The sequence below is a fragment of the Rutidosis leptorrhynchoides genome, chromosome 1, assembly GCF_046630445.1.
Source record: "Rutidosis leptorrhynchoides isolate AG116_Rl617_1_P2 chromosome 1, CSIRO_AGI_Rlap_v1, whole genome shotgun sequence".
Taxonomy (NCBI): domain Eukaryota; kingdom Viridiplantae; phylum Streptophyta; class Magnoliopsida; order Asterales; family Asteraceae; genus Rutidosis; species Rutidosis leptorrhynchoides.
Window position 1 is genome coordinate 607902758 of NC_092333.1, and position 19674 is coordinate 607922431.

General features: G+C 37.8%; 1 protein-coding gene across 1 annotated transcript; it reads right to left on the reverse strand.

Annotated features, from left to right (window-relative positions):
- Nucleotides 1–12677: 12677 nt before the first annotated feature.
- Nucleotides 12678–13655, reverse strand: LOC139847659 (uncharacterized). The gene is made up of 3 exons (XM_071837387.1): nucleotides 13622–13655; nucleotides 13368–13489; nucleotides 12678–13265 (listed from the first exon to the last, which is right to left on the reverse strand). The coding sequence occupies exons 1-3, from the start codon at nucleotides 13653–13655 to the stop codon at nucleotides 12678–12680; spliced, it is 744 nt and encodes a 247-aa protein (XP_071693488.1).
- Between the last annotated feature and the right edge of the window lie 6019 nt (nucleotides 13656–19674).

The window sequence follows — 19674 nt, forward strand, 5'->3', positions numbered from 1 at the left end:
AAACCAACCCAATGGCTACCAAAATCAGCTAAGATTGGCTAGAGCTATTGATGGTCCAACTTTTGCAACTCAGATATAAAAACGGTAATATACTAATATCTCATCACATTGTTTAACTTATTTCTTAGGGCTGGCTTCATCCTAATGGTGATTTTACTTTGTTATTTTTCATAAATGTATTAATAATTATAGGAATTTCGACCCATTTACTTATGGATGGGCCAATCAGGTCATGTTGTATTTCTAACGGGTAAAATAATAAAAAAGGGAATCGGTTAAATGTTAAGGTATAATATAGAATTAGGTATACTAAACATTTCCGGATCAAACCCATCCATATTGCCGCCTCTAGTACATAGTATACAGGGATTGTACTCTTCATGATATCTTAGCAGAGACGACATTGAAGTATAATATGTAAAATTGGGAGATAAAGTTGATGTCATATTGTTGATTTTATATTTTCCGGTGAAAATCTCTTGTTAAGGTGTCTTCACATTATTAATCTGATAATGTCAATTAAATCGCCACAACTTCTCGAAATTGAATTTTATGCATTTGAAGCCTCGTATTGCTCATAAACTAACTTCACGGTCAAAACACATCACGTTTAATCTTTATATGTTCACTTAGGTAAATTTCCTTGCTTCCAATCTACCGTCACTCGACGATATGGCCTCTAAAACTCTAGCGAGTTACAACCTCCCGTATGACCTTCAAAATCTTCGCCACTATGAACGACCTTACACCACCCCTTCCTATTTTTTTCTATTTATGGTTGGGAACCTAGATTCGATTTTCTATGAATCATATTCTTATATTGGTATCAGTTTTATTTATTTTAGGCTTTTTCTAGACAAAATTGTTCATTTCGTATTGTGGTTTTCACTTTTTGTCCGTTTCATCCATTTGTTTTATTTTCTGCATTTTTCATTCTTAAAAGCATTTTAAAGTCCCAATTTCATCCCTCACCCTAACAAAAGTTAACTGAGTCTGTTAAAACTATTTACAGGGACTATTCACATAATCTTCAACTAATTAAACTACAAAAATCATCATATTTTATACATGTATATAAACTTTTTTTATGTATTTTATATTATTAGTTTAACTTTGCATATGTCATTTTTATTACTTAGAAATATAACTGTACCGTTTTATTAGTTACAATATATTTCAATATTACTATTGTATCTTTCAGTTTTGGAGGGTTAAGATGAAAATTGAACAAGAATGAGGGACTTAAAATGTATACTTCATATAACACCAGTAAATTTTATGTGATTATTCGTGTTTAATTGTCTTTTGCTAATTGACAACTCTACGGATGTTGTCCAGGGATTTGAGAAGCACTGAGATCTTTTACCTATCAGGTAAGTTGAAGTTTATTGGTATTTTTACAGCACTCATACAGATTTACCTGCACATAAATCACAAATCATATTCATAATATAATTCAAATACAAACCTGAAGTCAGCAAGCAGAAACAGGTCCCAAAAATCTTCGAAATATTCCTCAGCTTTGACCTCTTTTGACTTTTGTTCTTTAGCTCTTCAAAGCAATCAATCTTCAAACCATTCATCATAACAGCCTTCAAAACTCTAAATCTTTTATCTTCATAATCTTTGAACTGCAAATCAACTATATCTTGACCAGCTTTGACTTTGATTAGTTGATCAGCATTGACTCTAAAAGTCCAAAATTGCATTCCTTCATTGCTTTCATACTTCAAAACATTAACACCATCTTCTCTTGAAATAAAGTACCTGTATCACAAAAAACCACTACCAAAACAAACATGACACTTTCGAACCTCTTTTTTCATTTTTTGCACACTTACATTAACCCTACCTAGTATAGGATTAGCCAACACACACAACCACCTAACAAACTACCAAGCAATATTTGTTCCAATACTATAATCACACCAGATCAGCAAAGACCAACCAGCATAGCAGAAATCATACCCAGTCAAAGCTTGACCAAAAAAAGTCAAACTATAACAAAAAACCATGCACCTTCTTCTCCTTGTACAAACCATGAACTTATGTCAAATCATTAGTAACTGTCTTCCCTTTGCACCCATCACCATTTAAATTCCAAAGTTCAAAAGCCAATTTTGCTTGCCTTGACTTTTTAATAGTCAAACCATTCAATTTCAGGGTTATGTTCTTTTTGATAATATTAATCAAATTTACCAATGGTCTGGACTTGCCCTGAAATAACCTCAAATTCCTCTCTTGCCAAATATAATATACACACGCTTGCCTTTTTTTTTATGTCGCTCCCATTTTCAGAAATGAAAGATTTTTTGTATGACGAGCTTTTACCAGTCTGAACCTTTTGAGGCTTCACGTGTTTATAAATGTAGATTTCTAGGTATCCAAAAAGGTTTGTTAAATTTATGGTATTCACAAAGGTTTTCTTAAATTCATATTATTTGGTGATCTAATCTAACTGATTCTATTATAATATTACTTTTACCCTTCTATCTGCAGCTATGGACTGGTGTGGTTCTCATTTGTTGAGGTAATCACCCTTTAAATGCAAGTTTCAACCCCCAACAGACCTTGCCAGCTGATGCATTTTTTCATGCGAGACATTCAGGTCGTCATAGTAAGTTTATTTGTTTTTATATCTTGAGGTGGTTGTGGAATTTTCAATAAAGTAGCATCGAGTTAGTGAGTTTATAGTCATGATTTTTGGTCCAGTCATAAGTTACAAGTGTAAGTTACAGTTTGTGGTTCGTGCATACCTTATGGATAATGATGAGCCTCTGTGGTTGTGCTATTGGCTTGTCAATTTTTAATGGTGATTCTTGTAATTGTTTATTTGTCTGACTATAAAACCCTCATTGCTTTGTGTACAGAATGCTCTTGTCCTATCTTGGAAGGAATTTACAAAGTTGTCCCTGGTGGATGCCTGGTATGTTTCTAAGCTATAAGCTTAATTTTACCAGAGATGAAACGATAGGTGTTTGATAGAGGTGGCATTATGGGTGGGTCGGTTAATGTGTTAAAAAATAGGGTGACATATACATCGGGGCATACATTCTTGTTTGCGCTTAATTTTACTTGAGACTAGTTTTACAAAAAGTTAAAGAAGTCTGCTTAAAAAGGCAGTAAGGGTCTAACGTCACCCAAATGTTAGTTTAAAGAGTATAACTACTTAGTTTATTTTAAACGTAAATGATTCGAACAACGTACAAATTCAATAAGAGACTACTTAGCAAAGAGAAAAGGCGCGTGCAATGGAAGAAAGAACAATAAGAGACGCAACTTTAGCCATACCCAATGGAGAATAAGAAGCATATGATGAAATTTATGTACCTTATAATACCATGCTGAGCATGTCACTAAGTGTAGCCGAACCTCATGGAAAATTAAAAGGATAACATGAAGATCAGGTACACCTTATAAGGTGATCAAGAAAACTTAAATTAAGTCATCTTAATAAATCTCAACCAATAATTGATCTACTAAGAGTGCTCCCAACCATGACAAACTCCGTGAAATCAACTTAGAGCTTTTTCTTTGCCTAAAATAACAGACAAATAATATATATAACCCAAATATGATAACCTGAATGTCTCGCATGAACAACTGCTTCAGATGGTTACTTCAACTGGCACCCGATCACACACTGTTGGGGGTGGTAACGTGTATAACTCACACATGTTGTACAAAAATGGGCAATATAATGTGGCAAAAAGGGCATTGAAAGATTAGTAAGTCGAATATTGACTCAAATACTTTGGGGGTGAATTTGTCATTTCATTTTACTCCTTATTGGTAGACGCAGGGAGTTCAACAACGTACATCCCCTGTACTAATTGTGTTGAGCACTGCGGGAAACATGAAAATCCTAGGTTTGACCCAAGAGATTCATGGACATATGAATCGACGTCATGCCTAGATTATCGTAAATCCTGAATTTGTGAAGAAAAGAACAATTGCTGGCATACTACTACATATGCAGATCACAGTAGTTATACCGCTACAATTGGTCGGGACCGATTTTTTTTGGATCGTTTGAAGCAAGCTTGATGTTCGGGTGTCTTACCAAAGAAACTGGTAACATACTTGAACAATACGTTGATGACATGTTTAGGTTAGGAGCTCATGGATCTTTTAGCATATTTAGACAACTGGTAGCTAATAGAATCATTACTGAAAAATTCAGTTTATATCATGGGCCATTAATGGATTTTGATGATGTTGGTGGAGGACGGTGATATTGAAAACTTCAATGATACTGGAACTGTCTATACCAATATAACTAAGCCAACGAAAGAAGCGTAATTTTCTGTTTTCTTTATCTCTTTATTTTACATGTACATTATAGTGTCACAACCTAAATTTATTATTATTTTTTTATAGTCCACATTACAACATAAAATTAGTAGAGATACGTGTCGGTGACAAGACTATTCCAGTCAATTCCAGGACAGTTGTGGACAGTGGAACTACTCTTTTATTGCTACATTATGGATGATATAAAGACTTAGGTAGCAGCCAAAGAGTAGCTTCACTATTCACAATTGTCTTAGAATTGAGGAGAATAGTCTTGTCACTGAAACGTATCTCTACTAATTTTATGTTGTAATGTGGACTATAAAAAAGAAATAATAAATTTAGGTTAGGACACCACAATGTAAATGTAAAATAAAGAGATAAAGAAAACAGAAAATTACGCTTCTTTCGTTGGCTTAGTTATATTGGTATAGACAGTTCCAGTATCATTGAAGTTTTCAATATCACCGAGGACCATAAGTCCTCCAACAACATCATCAAAATCCAATAAAGGCCCATGACATAAACTGAATTTTTCAGTAATGATTCTATTAGCTACCAGTTTTCTAAATATGCTAAAACATCCATGAGCTCCCAACCAAAATATGACATCAACATATTGTGCAAGTATGTTACCAGTTTCTTTGGTAACACACCCGAACATCAAGCTTGCTTCAAACGATCCAAAAGAAAATCGGTCCCGACCAATTGTAGCGGTATAACTACTGTGATCTGCATATGTAATAGTATGCCATCAATTGTTCTTTTCATCACAAATGCAGGATTTACGATAATCTAGGCATGACGTCGATTCATATGTCCATGAAACACTTGGGTCAAACCTAGGATTTTCATGTTTCCCGCAGTGCTCAAAACAATTAGTACATGCAATGTACGTTGTTGGACTCCCCGTGTCTACCAATAAGGAGTAAAATGAAATGACAAATTCTCTCCCAAAGCATTTGAGTCAATATTTGACTTACTAATCTTTCAATGTTTTAACCTGATATTCTACCTGCCCTTTTTGCCACATTATATTGCCTATTTTTGGACAACACGTGTGAGTTATATACGCTACCACCCCCAACAGTGTGTGACCAGGTGCCATCTGAAGCAGTTGTTCATGCGAGACATTCAGGTTATCATATTTGGGCTTTATATATTATTTGTCTGTTATTGTAGGCAAAGAAAAGGCTCTAAGTTGATTTCACGGAGCTTGTCATGGTTGGGAGCACTCTTAGTAGATCAATTAATGGTTGGGATTTATTAAGATGGCTTAATTTTAATTTTCTTGATCACCTTATAAGGTACCTGATCTCCATGTTATCCTTTTAATTTTCCATGAGGTTCGGCTACACTTAGTGGCATGCTCAGCATGGTATTATAAGGTACATAAATTTCATCATATGCTTCTTATTCTCCATTGGGTACGGCTAAAGTTGTGTCTCTTATTGAGTTCTTTCTTCCGTTGCGTCTCTTATTGAGTTCTTTCTTCCATTGCACGCGCCTTTTCTCTTTGCTTTCTTACTTTTATGTTGAAGATGAGGCACACACATGTGAGAATCATCGCTTGGATAGCAAAGTCAAAGGAGTTGCTGTAACTGTAAGCTGTTTATAGATTAACTTTTAGTTTTTCTCTATGTCTTATCAATTTACTAATGGCTAGAATTATCATCTGATCAGAAACTTGTAGCTTTAACATTTTAAATTTACAAGACCTTTATCAGCACTGTAACTCCTATAATTGAATTCACCTGATGCGGACGATCTTGGACGAATTATGAAAATTACTAAAAATATAATGGCAATCAAACTATTATTAGTTTTCTAGAATGGTTAATATTGATTAAGAAAGTGCATATTTCTAACTCACAGGCATTTTTCTTCTTGTCCATTTGTTTGACAGCTTAAACTAGACCCAAGCCATGGTGCGGATAAAAGCTTGTGGGTAAGTATGATTTGAAAATAGACGCGTTATTTTTTCGGTCCTTTTAACTCAACTTAACATCCTACTTCCTCCTTAATTGACTCTGCTAATTACAAAGAATATAAAGACACAAAAGTGTTTCTGGTTAATTGACTCAGCACATAAATGTGTTTTAACTTTTAAGCCAGCTTTTTAGGAACAATTCTGGTGGCAAAACAAAAAGCTGATTAATCTTTGTTTAATACTAGAACCACTAGGTTTGCACATACTAATCACTATATTAGAGTTTTTTAAGCTTGTAAACAGAGGTGGAAATATTTGGCCATGTTATGTCGATTTTATATTCAAATGCATCGAGCAGCTGCAACAATAATAAACTTGGCTTCACATAATTCAGGTAGTCATTCTCTTTCTTATTATTTATCAAACATTTGTATTCTGTGTGTCCCAATCAGATTTCTTTTAGCATGTCATCTGAGTAATTAGGCTTCATTAATTAGCCAGTATCTGACTAATTCTGATCCAAACGAACATGAACATACACAAGTTTAACAATTCGCTGACAGTTGTAAATAGTTGTTGACATTTTAAGTTACGGGTTTATAATATTAAAGTTAAGCGACTAATATGAACACGTGCATTTAAATGACTACATCCTCTGAAGTTAGTATATGTTACGTATACTAATTGGAATTGGAATTCAAAGAACATATGTTTGCTGCTGTCAATACACACTTTGGAACAATATGCTACAGTATGGTTTAATCTATTCATTTCCATGCCTCTAATTTAGAATCATCTTTGGAGTCTACTTCACCTAATTTGTGACCAAAACATGTAACATAACTTGATGTATCCCATACTTGAGCAGCTACATCAAGCCCATCTTGAGTAGCTACATCAAGCCCATCAAAATAAATATGTAAATGCACATGGAGACAAAGACGCAGGTACTTGTATATTTTTATCTAACTTCAGACCAGAAGTTGATGTTCATATCTTTCTGTACTTATTAGTAAAATGAGATCACAAACTTTTGTTAATGTTTTTTTATTATGCACATGTCTATTTACTGCAGTTCCCGCTTTAGACCCATTAGCTCAGAATTGGGGTGACTCAGCGATCTATAAAGAATACTTTGTTTTTTTTTTACAAGGTATATATGCTCAGCTTCATAAACATGTTATAATAATACAAAACATTACCATGCACAGATTATCATAATAAAACATTACCGTGCACAGATTATATACATGTTATAAGGATCTACCATAATAACTTACTCATCTACGAATGTTTTGATTTTTAATATAATGAACCCTTTTTCATGTGTCTTTGTTAGCTGAATGTTTCAATCTGGTCATGCAAATGATGTGTGGTTATGCATGAGCTAGCCAGCCACCTAATGTATTCTCTTTTTAGATTATTTATGTTTCTGTATTTCCATTAAGTTGTTTTGGTTTATTTATTAGACCTATCGATCTTTAAATTATGTAGACACTAAGGTATTGGTGTTTGTATGGTTTATTTATTAGACCTATCGATCTTCAAATTATGTAGACACTAAGGTATTGGTGTTTGTATAATGATGAAACATTTTTCTGCATTGGAAAGACAACTTAGTCTCAAAGAGCCTTTTGTACGATACTGAAGTAACCCATCAACGATGAGAAACTGTGGGTTGATCAAGTCTAACTTCAGATAATGTGTACATACCGTGTTTACAAGTCTCACTTCGTAGGAACCTGATTGGGTGAAACTTGAAAGCAAACCGGACGAAGAATGCTACTCAAGCACATATTATGTGTTCTAAGCCAGCTCAATGGGTATTTACCAAAAAGCCGATAAATCGTTGTTTAATACCAGAACCACTAGGTAAGCTCATACTAGTTCCTATATTAGACTTCTTACCTTTTGTATTTTCCAAAAAAATGTCATCTTTGAGGAATGTAGATTTGTAGCATGCTATATTCCCGTCTCCTTGACCTTTTTTTGTCTGTTTCTAAACTTTGTTTAATCAATTATAGAATGCATTAACAAACGATAAACTTATGAAATGTAGCAATAATCTTGATTGCATTGAAATGATTGGAGTAATACGGGCATGAAGTTCAACACATGCGCATATAGACTATTTGTTATTTTTCTGGTCGGTAAAGAGATTGGCAGAGTTTTCATCTTTTAGATAAGCACCAACCTGATTGTTGTTTTGGCAGGCGTATCAAACTACTTTAGCCCATGTCCCATCTTTGTATTTCATTCGTGAAGATGGTAAGCCGTTCAACATTTTCCGCTAAGGTCATAAAAAAAATTACACGTCAGGTCAGGCGATCAGCATTTTGCGTAAGCCTGAAGGCTGCTAAACGGAGCGTAAGCCCTAAATATCTATACATAAAGTGCGTGGATAACATGTGCATGCCACATCAGCGTAAAGCTCAAAGTCGGTTATACGTTTTTCGCATAAATCAGTCAATCATAATGTTGTTAGACTATCAAACAAATGTGACACGTGTCTCTGAATATCCAGGAGCTCGTATGCCTATAAATAGGACACCTGGACCATCACTTTTAGACACTTGGGGTTTGTTTGGTTGGGAGTATTAGTAGGTGTGGAATGAAAATAATAATGATTAATGATGCTTGGTTGTAATAAGGTAATATTATCATTACCCACTAGTAAGTAATGCATCATTCCCCACTAAATTGAGGGTAATGAACCAAGTAATGGAATAATCATGTTAATTATATTTATTAACAACTATTTTTTCTCCCCACTAACTTACTGATCAATGATCAAAATTGACTTGAGTGCAGTGATGTGAAATGACTAACCTTCGGAAGGTGTTCCTCCGGTAGATGTGATGGATATGAGGGGTGTTGTGGTGGTTGACTTTTGCCGAGCCTCCAAGGTGAACTTAAAAGAGTGATCAGCGATGGTGTGTTTATTGATTACCCTCAAATGTTTGATTATGGTTAGTATTTATAGGAATGAGATTGGCGGTTACCAAGGGTAACCGCCATCAACCTACTAACCCATGATTACCATTCTTGGAATCCTCTAATCATGCCCACTACTTACTCCACGTTCTCCTAATTTATCGGGCGAGCAGTCAGCTTAGTGGACCCAGTCAACAACGCCACTAACGGTACGCAACGGGTGACGTAGCGTAGCAATGATCATGGTTTGTTGACTTAGCAGTGCTAAAGTTGAGCTAGAAAAGCAAGTGCCCAGCTAGGAGATACGCCATGCGTCATGCGTGACGTCCATCGCGGGACGTACATCATTAAGTTCCCCCAGTTTGGTTGGAATCAAAATGCCTTTTGATTGTAACCAAAGTAGGAAAAGTAAAAAATTATTAATGATCATCATTACTGACATGCCGAAAATCGCCAAATCATGTTCCCCCATAGGTCCTACTAGGGGATGATGTCAGCAATCATTATTTTTACAGCTGTAACAATGAAACACCGCGAATCCAACGGCTGTGGATCGGCCTTCCCATGACACGTGTTCGATCAGGATCAAAGCCCAATAATCGGGCCCACGGTAAATTTGCTCTATAAATACAGCGTTTTTACCTCTTCATTTTCACACCTTTCTCTCCGCCTCTTGAGTATTTAAATAATTTTTTCTTTGCTTTCGTGATATGCGTGCCGCTTATTTTCTAAGGTAAAATATAAAAATGTCTAAGGCTAACGTCGCTTCAGAAAATACAACCGTTACAGCGGAGCAGGTGGAGAAATTTATAGATGAGTATCCGGTACTGCGTGACATACCGACGATGGTTACGATTCCTGGGCAGCGTGCCGATGAGCCGCCACAACATTATTTTACATTATACTAGAAGGCGGTTGCGTTAGGCAACTTACGCTTCCCATTAAGCCCGTTTATAGTGTCTGTATTAGAACACTATCATATCGGCGTTTCACAATTACATCCACACGCATGGCAGCGTGTTACCATTTTTGAGATGTTCTTTAGAGGACAGAATAGACCAGCGAGTTTGAACGTGTTCCGAGCAACGTTCAAACTTACTGCGTCGGGGAAGGGGTGGTACACTTTCGAGAAAAAGTGCAACTTCACCACCAAGAAGTCTCCGTCCCTCCACGATTGGAGGGGCATGTTTTTCTTTGCGCATACCGACTTACTGGGCGAAGAGCGTGCCCACCTCACACAATGTCATTCTACGCGTTCATCTGACGTCTCCAAGACTCCGGACCTAGACCAAGGAGAACAGGAGCTGTTCAATTTATGCAAGGACGCCACGCTGGAAATGCGTCCTTACGGCGAGGTGATGCTGAAACTTTGTAACGTTCAGCATTATTGGCCGTGGACAGATAGGGTGCCATTGATCCTATGTGATGGAAGGGGTATGCTCTCCGTGCCGTAACGTCTCTAATTTTGTAAGTTCTCTTCATATAATTTTTCTAACTCCATGTAATCTTTTGCAGAGATGGAATTCAACAGAGTTCTCCGCCGCCCCAATCTGGATGGCGTATCCTTCAAGAGGTTTCCAAAGGCTAATCTTCCAGAAGGCCATCCTTTGAAAGATGGAGAGGTTGCTGTTGGTTCGTCTACCAATGCCGCCAGTGACGTGGCGACAACTCAACCTACAACCGGCTCAACTCTCGTCACTAATCCGGATTCAATTTTCGTTGCTGTCCCCATAATTCAACCGGAACAGCAACAACAACAGCAGAAACGCCTTCGTTCTCCCCCAAAAGTGACCGTCCCGACTGGCGGTCACAAAAAGAAGAAAACGCCGCTAGAAGTTGCAGAAAGCAACTTAAAAAATTTTGAGGAGATTCCCAGCAAAGGTGGGTATTTTGAAAACCCTGATAATAACCCCGCTACGTCACCAGAATCTCAATGGGAGAAACTAATCAAGTTTGTTATTTCTCAGGGTTACGCATGGGAGTCCCTCTAGTCCATCTTCAAGATTCCTCCGACGCCCAGGAAAAGGCGTCGGAGAAAGACAGACTTACGCTCTCTGGTTCCGGTGGCGCGTCCAGTCAACATTCCACTTCCTTAGAGGAACCCTATTCTCCTGGCTTTGGGAAGCAGCCTACTTTCAGTCATGTGGAGACCATGTGGAACATTCCTCACAGCGACGCGCTGTCGCAATTCGAGTATCTGCAACGAATTTGCCATCCGATGCTCTACGATGCCATCAGGCGGATGCCCGATAGCGCCGCTCGCCACGCCAGGGTACAGCATATTTATGAGGGTTTGGCGCTGACCCGTGACGAGGTGCAGCGTACCATTGATTTGGATCAACGTGCCCGCCGCGCCGAAACCAATGGTAAGGAGCTGACCGTCGAGATCGTCAAGGTCAGGGAGGAGCTCGAGAGGGTTAAGCAGACCGTCACTGAGGCAGAGGGGCAAAAGCATCAGGCCCTAAGGGAGGCGTAAAAGGCTATCAAAGAGATGGCCGTACGCGCCGAAAAAGAGCAAACTGCGCTGAAGGACCTGGAGGCGGCGCATAAGGAGCTGGCGGAGGAGAAAGCCAGCAAGGATCTCCTTACCGCCGAGAACCAAGAGCTGTCCGCTGCCAATCGAAAGGCAACGGACGATTTTCAAGAGCTTTGCACCCTCATACCCTCCATTTTTTCCAAGGCTCTTCAGGCGCTAGAGGTGAAGGAACCGTTCCAGAATCTGGTGGACGCTACAAAAAAGATGGAGCATTTTGACGCGTACACCATATTGACAGAACATGTTGACATAGCTGAACCAATTCCGGAGGTGATCCGAGAGATGGCGGATGAGGACGCCTATGACCTCCATGACGCGGCGGTTAATGCATGCGCGGCGATTAAGGTGCCATTTATTGAACAGATTGGGTCAACGCCGGACCTCGATTTTACAAAAGTGAAGAAGATGATCCCGTAGTTGTAGGGATTTTTGTAATATTGTAATGTTATTTCATATGTAAGACTTGCAATGTTAATGAAATATTGGTTCTTTATGATACTTGTATCTCGTTTACTTTTTATAATGACATCCGTCACAACTTGTATGTATTAAAACGTGTGCATGTACGCTCCGTCGTCACGATAGCGTTGCGTTTTTCAAGGTGACACTTGATAATTGTCGACATTGCATTCATCTACTTAATGCTGGGATTAATGCGACGGATACAAAATTCGGAGGCATCCCGTTCCGAGCCAAGGCGTACCTCCAATACGCCTGGCGTCGCCAATGCCGTCCAAAGATTAGATGATGTCTTTGTTCATGGCATAAGTAATGTAAATGGACTTACATTATTACATTCTTACGAAGCACCGAAGTGCGGCCATAGACAGTTACACAATACATTAAAAACAAAAAACGTAGAATGCATTAAATTGAAACAACTGAAATAAAGAAGTTTGATGCGCGACGCGATTACATTTGTGGTGATCAATCACAAACGGTAAAATGAAAAAAGTTTCTTAAACACGAAGAATTTCAAAATACTCAAACGTAGAACTTCTTTAAGTTGGTTGCGTGCCAGGTACGCGGCACGAATTTGCCATCATGTGTCTTTAAATTGTACGCTCCGTTTTCCAGAGCTTCTGCAACCACATAAGGACCTTTCCATTTGGGTCCCAACTTGCCAGTATCTTCGACCCGGCTAGCATTGTTGTTACGCCACACAAAATCACCGGGACGTAAAGTACGTTCCCTTACACGTTGATTATAATACTTGGCAATTTTCTGTTTGTTAGACGCCTCTCTGATGGCGGCGATTTCACGCCTTTCCTCCCACAAGTTCAAATTTTCTTTCAAGTTAATGACGTTGGACTCATCATTGAACTCCATCACGCGTTGGGTAGGAACGGCAATTTCAGCCGGTATTACCGCTTCAGAGCCGTAAACGAGGCTGAACGGCGTCTCTCTGTTACTTCCTTTGAGCGTAGTTCGGAACGCCCATAAGACTTGCGGAAGCTCATCCGCCCAACCCTTCCTATCCTTGTCCAACCTTCCTCGTATCCCAGCAACAATGTCCCCGTTGGTAACTTCAACTTGCCCATTTGCCTGTGGGTGAGCGACGGAACTAAAGGTCTGTTTAATATTTAACCCGTCACATCATGACCGAAACGGATCGTGAGTGAACTGTTTACCGTTGTCACTTACAATTTCATGCGGTACTCCGAAACGGCACACAATTTCCTCCCAAACAAAGTTCACAATCTGTTTACCCGTTATGCTTTTCAAAGGTTTGGCTTCAACCCACTTGGTGAAGAAGTCAATTGCAACAACCAAGTGCTTTCCGTCCGGGAAGGGTCCTACCAAATCAATTGCCCATTTGTAGAAAGGTCAAGCAGACGTGACGGGGATTAGCTCATGCGCCGGCATGTGAATTAATGGAGCGTGATGTTGGCACGAAACACAAGCTTTGATGATTTCTTTAGTATTACGGTACATTGACAGCCAAAAATACCCTAACCGCATTATTTTTCCAACAACTGTCCTAAATATCCAGGAGCGTAAGCCTGAAGGCTGCTAAACGAAGCGTAAGCCCTAAATATTTATACATAAAGTGCGTGGACAACATGCATGCCACATCAGCGTAAAGCTCAAAGTCGGTTACACGTTTTTCGCATAAATTAGTCAATCATAATGTTGTTAGACTATCAAACAAATGTGACACGTGTCTCTGAATATCCAGGAGCTCGTATGCCTATAAATAGGACACCTGGACTGATGTGTCAAAACGTAACCTTTAAAATGAAGACAATATGCTTAATAATTAACACATAATACAGGCAACTAAAACCCGATCATGCAGTAACTAGCAAGTAAATTGACCAGTTCGATCCACAGGGAGAAGTTTGTTTTTAAGATTTTACCACGATTAATTATTCTAAAAGGGGGGTTTTGTGTTTGAAGTTGTATTTTCGTTTAACGAAACAGTGAATAAATATAGTAATTAACAAGAATGAGAATGCGGTGTTTACTTCTATGCTTGATAAATGACAGGGATTATTCTTCTATAATTAAAACCGTTATGAGATAGTTACAATAGAACAGTTTATATCGATTTCACAATTTCTATAAACTTAAGAGCTATGTTTAATCAACAAGATTCTTTCATGGTTGAATTCACATAAAACCTAGTTTACTACGATCACTCTAGGTAAACTACATGATTGTATATCCTAAATATCGTTCAATTAACATCCTATATTCACATATAGGTGGCTAGATCACTAGGTGTTGAAGTATAAGCTATAGTCTTTGATAAACTCACATAAACCAAGTCATAACTTACATAATTGAACTAAAATACAAGGATGATTACAACAATGGATCTTTTGAAAGAACATGGTGATTTAGATCGATTAACTAACTAGATCCATCCCGGTTAAACTCACGTAAAACCTAAATTACAACAATCACTTGAGGTAATTTCATAACTATGTTGCTTTAGAACTTATTCAATTACCGAATTAAACACATAACAAAATCACTTAAGTGTATGTATCTAATCGTCTAGATTACTAGGTGTATTGAAGTATAGATTGTTTTCCTAGTTAACTCACATTAATAGGTTTTCAATCTATATAATTGAAGTGAAGATCTAAACAACCATAACAATGGTTCTTACGGTTGAACTAGATAATTTAATCAATCAAACATATGTATAACTGGCATAACATCAAAGTGTATAACAATACCAAGCCATAAATCTTACATTGAAGTAAACACACAAGGCTTTTAGCCTAACATAATCATAGTAGAACTAATGAAACAGTAAATACAAGTTGAATTCATGTTAAAAAGATATAGAACAATAGTACCAATTGCGATAAACGATCCTAGCTTAATCTTGATGTCGAAAGAGTGGAGATTGACTTGCAGCCTTCCTTGAACCTTGAAAATCGTCTTAGAACTGAGGGAGAACGTAGTAGTAAAGGGTATATGAAGTAAGTGACCAAAGGCTCCATTAAATAGCCTCAAAAGTTAGGTATTTTGGCCAGAAAGTGACCAGATGCGCCGCATCTCTTTGGGATGCGCCGCATCTCTTTACGTTCAGTAGATTCCAGCTCGATTCTGCACTCAGACTGTCGGCAGGGGGTCAGATGAGCCGCATCTGGGACAGATGCGCCGCATCTGGCTTGGATGCGCCGCATCCATCTCAGATGCGCCGCATCTGAGGCTGTTTTGGTCCAGAAGTCTGCATGCTCCGCATCTGAAACTGTCGGGAGTTATTTGGAGCACAGATGCGCCGCATCTAAGAGAGATGCGCCGCATTTGACCTGTTTCAGTGGTTTTGGGCTGTTTTGCGCGTTCAATCTTCGTTTTAACTCTGTTTTTGCTGTTGGTCTTCATTTATTCATTCAAAATGGACTTTTACAAATATACATGAATTACAATACATACGTACAAAAATTACATACAAATGGAACAACTTTGGATCGAAATAACGGCAATAAACATGTATAATTTTGGCGTTATCAAAATCCCCACACTTAAACCTTGCTTGTCCTCAAGCAAGACTTACAAGAATTTGAAATTTACTATAGTACACACACTTATTTAATTGAGAACACAAAAATGGGACTCACACTCACTCGAAATAATACATAAGACACACAAGTTATTTTGGAACACAATAACTCACGCTATATGGAACACACACTCGGGTCACAATATATACACACTCACACTTTTGAGTATACACATAGCTTTGGAGTACACACGCTTTTATTTATTTCACAATGTAATACGCACACTAAGAGTACACACACAAAATGAAATCACACCAAAGTCGAAAGGTGGGTCTTAAAGTCCACATTTCTTAAAAATTTGGATCCTTAGGGAAATTGGGACCTTTGCGAAAAACCTTTTATATTTTGAAAATTAGACATGTTAGTTTTTACACTAACAAGTTTTTCGGTTTTAACCTCAAAGTCCGGTTGAGGGTAACTGAAAACCGAAGCCTCAGTCGGCGTTTAGCAAGCTACTCACCCCCATGATTGAAGTATCATGGAACTTGAAACCGGATGTCCTAAAAATGGTTTTACATAGTATAGTTCATAAAATAGCATAAGTTTTAGAATAAACTATATCGTGTCCAAATATCATCGGTGAACCATGAGTTTACACACCTCAATTTGTTATGGCATATGTATGTTGACCGCGGTCAACATAGATGCAGTTGATCTTTACGGAGATCATCCATCTGGGGATTAGATTCATTAGTCTTAAAAGCTAATTTGCAACGTGCCCCCCATTGTACGAGACAAATCCATCTCATGGTTAGGATAAGTCTGACCACCAAAAACCCTGTTTGATACTGAGGTGAGGTGGATTTCCAGCCGATGATAGAGATGACTTTTCAAGATTTTTCGTCAACCTACAGCTGTTCTGGACTACATCTTCTAACATAAGTTAGCAAGTGTGTCAAATTGGAAGACTTGACTTCCTTCACAATCATTACATAGATGAGCATTGGATTAGATTGTTAGAATAACAAATTACTTGATGATTCTTTTTCATTCAGAATGTGGTAGAGTATGATGGTTATATCTTTTATATGACTACTAGTTTTATGATTTTTAACAAAATAAACTCAATCATCTGGTTGTTTCTTAATTTGTTTCGTGATAATAATTTCGGTGTATACACCTATTTTTAAAATCTACAAATTTTAAACAAAATTTGAATTTATGAAGATAAAAGGGTAAAAATTTTCACCATTTTAAGCCTTTTTAACCAGAATCAAAAACCCTAAAGAAACCGAAAGAATTTATAACTTCCTCCCCACACTTGAGTTCATGTATTGCCCTCGTTACATGAAATCAGAAAAATTTAAATACAAGAGGGTTAAAGAGTGTAAGAGAGTTTATTACTTTCTAGGTCTAAAACCGAAGTTCACGGGATGATGGTGCTGAACTGAATGCCAGCATAAGAACATCATCCGCTTCTTGCAACCACAAAACAATCACCAATCAAGAATGTGCTGAACTTACTGCCGGTCTTTGTAAAAATGCAGCATATAGCACAATGTTCACCTGTATCAATTCAAACAAAGGAACCATACGATTCACACAAATAAATGGGGATGTACTCCATGTACTAAAAATCCCACTTATAATTATCTAAATTATTCAAATTACAATCATCCAAAATAATTTCAAGTTATTACACACCAAACATAAAGATAAATTGTTTTTGAAACAAACCAACATCAATCAAACCGTTCACATACTTCACCATTAATCATGCCAACTTTAGAAGAATCCCCAAAAAGAGTTACTTGGGCCAGCTCCGCCTTCAGTTTGGTTTTCCGTGTCGTCGTCCTGAAATATGGAGGGGTTGTACCCCTGATAAGTTCCTTGAGCAGGGACGACAGCAGTGTCTTCAGTAGGCGGGTTAGGAGGAGGAGGATAAGGCGCAGGATATGGATCACCCAATCGAACCCATGGTTCGTATGCAGGCCAAGGAGAGGGGGTATAGTTAGCGGGATCTACAGCGTATGACACTGTCTGTTCATGTATCCAATTAAGCTGATTTTGCTGCCCCGGTTGAGTGTACCATGTTCGATCATTCCCTACATCAATGTAATGTTGCATCTCCCTGTTACCTGTATCGTAGTGATCAATTACCTTTTGGGTGTTTCGATCACTATGGAGTCGCATATATGAAAACTGGCGCACCATGTAAGCCTCCCAATCATTTCCCGGACCGGAACTACTTCCAACATTCGGTTGTGGATCTTGCTGCGGTTGGGGTTGTTCTGGTTGCCTGTTCACGAGATCCTCATACCTAGTTAGAAGGCCGTTCGACCCCCTAGTCAAAATGTTTGCCCTTGTATAACTTACTCTGTCAAAGGCAATCATATGTTTATCCTATAACCCACTTGTATTGATACGAAAATGTTGGGCGATCCTGGTTACAAAATGGCCACCCATGATTGGTGTAATCTTTTTCCTTTCTTCGAGAAGGAAAGTGAGAATCATTCGTGGAATATGAACATGGGAGTGATCCATTATCACGTGAATATACCAGATATCCAAGTTGGTAACTTTTTCGCTACTGTCTTTTCAACAGTTTATGGTACTTGAAATGAATCTTTGGACGCATCGATGCTCGTAGGAACGTAGCTTGCTACATGTCTGCTTGCTTGCACTATATGCGCTATTGCTCATGTCCACTCATGCTTCTGAATGATTAAAAGAAGAAACATAGTATATACATTGATTAAAGTAATTTTGCATCAATTGATGTGGCAACCCTTCATAGATATCCAACGCCTTCACAAATTGTAGTAGTGTTAATGTTCGGTCTTGTCCTCCAAGACGAAATCTCATAAAGGTACCGGATGCTGGTGACGTGTAATCAACCCTAAGTGAACCAACAAATTCTTTGACTAAAAGTGGGTAAACTCTTTCTTGCATTCTGAACAGGTTTTCCCATGCATATATTCTATGGCCTTGATACGTTACTCGAAAAAGGCTGCGAAAATGTTGATATTCGCCGGCTTCTTCTAATGGTGTCCAATCGATATATTTCCCCGGATATACTTCTTTGTGTAGAAGTGCCTTCATCCGTTCATGATATTCCGGATGCCTCAAAACTGCATTGATCCATGGATCCAGAGTGGTTAATCCACGGACATTTAACTGCCGGTTGTCAATATCCATTTCTTCCTCTTCAACAGCATGTTCTTCTTCACTTGTTTCCTCATCTACAACTGCCGGGGCTTTTTGCTTCTTTGATTTTGGGTTTGATGATGATGCTCTAGTCTACAAAAACACAACAAAACCAAACAAACAAAACAACAAACCAAGTTGATTAGCGTTAAAGAAATTTAAAACATCTTTCATATTGCACATCCAAAACCATGTAGAATATGTTATATTGTACGCATTACACAAACTCTCATGTCAAACATAGTTCTATCATGGATGTACTTATCTCATTTTCAACAAACATGTACTAGTATGACTCATAATCTTTATCACTTTATAAATTCAATCATATCTAGAATAATTAGTTTCACCAAAACGAGTGTATGAAACCATTAGCATTCATCAATAAGCATGTCAAACAATATGCAATCAATGGTTATCATACATTTAGACACTTAATTTGACTCAAGTCAACAATTTCATCAAAAAGCCTAAGCATACAATCCTTAACTTTCACAAGTAAAACTTTTCAATTCCAACAAACACTAAGTTAAGGCATATATGAGTTTAGCATAATCAATGCGTTGCTTTAATTCCACCTAGAACACTTACTAGTCAACAAAAGTCAAAATCCCCAATTTAAGAACCCTAAAATTCAATAATTTGTGTACTCGTATAATTCGACTAAGGTTCATGCGGATTTGTTAATGTATACTAGTAATTGTACTCTAAAACATCCCAATTTAAACAAGTAATGGTCATTTTTTCGAAATCCCCAAATTCATGAAGAACCCTAATTTCTAAAGTAAATTTCTGAGCAATTAAGCATGAAA